The sequence below is a fragment of the Triticum dicoccoides genome, chromosome 4A, assembly GCF_002162155.2.
Source record: "Triticum dicoccoides isolate Atlit2015 ecotype Zavitan chromosome 4A, WEW_v2.0, whole genome shotgun sequence".
NCBI classification, from domain to species: Eukaryota; Viridiplantae; Streptophyta; class Magnoliopsida; order Poales; family Poaceae; genus Triticum; species Triticum dicoccoides.
Genome location: NC_041386.1, coordinates 745,829,441 through 745,831,626, shown reverse-complemented (window position 1 = coordinate 745,831,626; position 2,186 = coordinate 745,829,441). Strand labels below are relative to the sequence as shown.

Sequence of the window (2,186 nt, the reverse complement as noted above, 5' to 3'; positions counted from 1 at the left end):
ATTCCACAACAAAGAAAATTAAAACAAAAATTTAGATGCTAAGACATAACAGAAGTTCCTATTGTCCTCCTCCTTCCAACATTTGAAAACCTCATTCACCTGCAGTAGATCAATCATGAGTGAGAAACTATATAGAAGAAAAAAACTGTTTAAATGATGCAAAAATAACAATCATTACACATGGTATTCGGGTACAGATTCATTAGTCATTCCACATTGTATGGCAGGTACAGATTCATCAGCCATTAGAGTAGATAATAACATCACTGGCAACAATTAATACGGTTGGATCAAGTCTCAAGCATAATAGAGTACAGATTAGTCCAGTTTATACTTCTCTTTTAGAGGTACAAATTATAGCTAATGGGAGCTGATGTCCAGGAGTATTTGCAAATAATACAACATCATGGAGTAGGATAACATGTTTAGCAGTATAGGTTATATAGTAAGCAAGCAAGCAATTTGGCAAGCTATGTTGCAAGATAATTGTTGTGTCGCTAACAATCACCATGTAAGAATGCTTTGTTGTACTAATACATGCACATCAAGCGAGAGTGGTGTTCTATTCTTACCATAGAGGCACAAGTGAGATGATGCCGATTCGCCCTGCTTCTCCACAAGACTCGACCAGGAGCACAAGAAAGTAGGCTGGTAACAAAATAATAAGCCACACATTTTGTTATGCCCTGGACAACTACAGAGAAGAAAGAAAAAGTAACCAGAATAGTAGAGCTTGGTGATCAAGTATATATACACTCCTAGCAGCTAATTATATAAGTGCATTGCTCACAATGAAGAGCAAAGTATTTTTAAGGGGAGGAAAGGCTGCCAGCTTCACCACCCCAAGGATATGCATTCAAACAAGAATTTATTAGTGAAGAAAAAAAAGAGTGGCTCCCCTATTTTTTGCTGGAACTGCAGTAGCCTAGCTTAGCTTCAAACAAGAATAACGAATTTGTAAGACATGTATGTCTGCCATAACCAAGCAAGCAGATTCAGTATCTACTTAAACAAAATCCTCATGCCATTGTCCTTCAGTGTAATTTTCACTGAATCTTCTCGTTCCTTTGTTGGTCCAGAGTCTTTTATTTGTTTCTGACTGCAGTTGTGCACTCCACTAGAACTAGAACTTATATTGGCATGCATTTCAGGTACAGCTGATAAAGCAATATGCCCCTTGATGTGAGCCTGTACCGGAAACAGCAAGGCTTGCTGTTAGCACCATCACTCTGCTAGGAGCAAAGCAGTGCTTCAAACCTTTCTATTGTTTATCTCATCAAGAGAATGACATATTTTGACAAAGAGGATCCTACTTGTGCATTTATTTAATTAAATCTACCGGTTCATTCTAATCTGATAAAACGAACAATCCATCTGACGGACAGTGAACGAGGTGCGCAACATTTAGGAACAGCCCAGTTCAAGATATTAACACATCTGGTGTGGTCAAACTGACCAAAAATTCCTCTAGAAGCCCTCAATCAAATTCCAGCGGCCAGATGATGGATGCCGCTGAAGCTGGGCAAAACCTAGAGTAGAGAAGGATTCTAGTTTCCCGGGAGGGGAAAGGAGGGGCGAAGGGGAGCGAACGAGCTGGTACCTGGAGAGGATCTGGGCATCGAGATCCCTGCGGATGTTGAAGGCGGATCCGTAGATGGCCTCGGTCCCGAACTTATTCTTTTCGTCCCAGAACTTGGCCTCCTGCAACCAAAAAAGAAAAGAAAATACTCGGATTCAGCGTGCGCTAGGGTTTGGGGGAACGAACGGGGGGCAGATCGGGGAGGGGGAGGGTTTACCTTGTGGATGGTGGCCTGGACGGGGTGCGCCGGCGCGAGGTCACCGCGGAGGCTGTCGTTGACGCTGAAGCGGAGGACGTCGTGGGTCTCGCCCAGCTCCTTCTTCATCATCAGGCCGCCGCCACTCGCCATCTTCGCCGCTGCTGAGCCTCTGTTTTTTCCTCTCTCTCTGCTCTCTCTGTTGTCTTGGGGTCGTGGTTTCTTTCTTTGTGAAGAAGGAAAGGGAGGGCCTCTATCTCCGGCGAAGTCGAGGCGGGCGGTGGAGAGCAGGGCCAATCGAGATCACAGAGGGAGGGAGAGGGTTGGGGGTGGCGGGCGTTGGTGCGTGGGGGCTGAGGGGGTGAGGGAGATGGATCCATGAGGTCCGCTGCCATGGCTTTCCGATCCGCA

The 2,186-nt window shown here is 45.2% G+C and overlaps 1 protein-coding gene across 1 annotated transcript; it reads right to left on the bottom strand.

Annotated features, from left to right (window-relative positions):
• Nucleotides 1-1,002: 1,002 nt before the first annotated feature.
• LOC119284425 (cyclin-B1-2-like) lies at nucleotides 1,003-1,937 on the bottom strand. Its single transcript, XM_037563552.1, has 3 exons — nucleotides 1,797-1,937; nucleotides 1,591-1,701; nucleotides 1,003-1,188 (listed from the first exon to the last, which is right to left on the bottom strand). The coding sequence occupies exons 1-3, from the start codon at nucleotides 1,926-1,928 to the stop codon at nucleotides 1,003-1,005; spliced, it is 429 nt and encodes a 142-aa protein (XP_037419449.1). The 5' UTR covers nucleotides 1,929-1,937.
• Nucleotides 1,938-2,186: the final 249 nt, after the last annotated feature.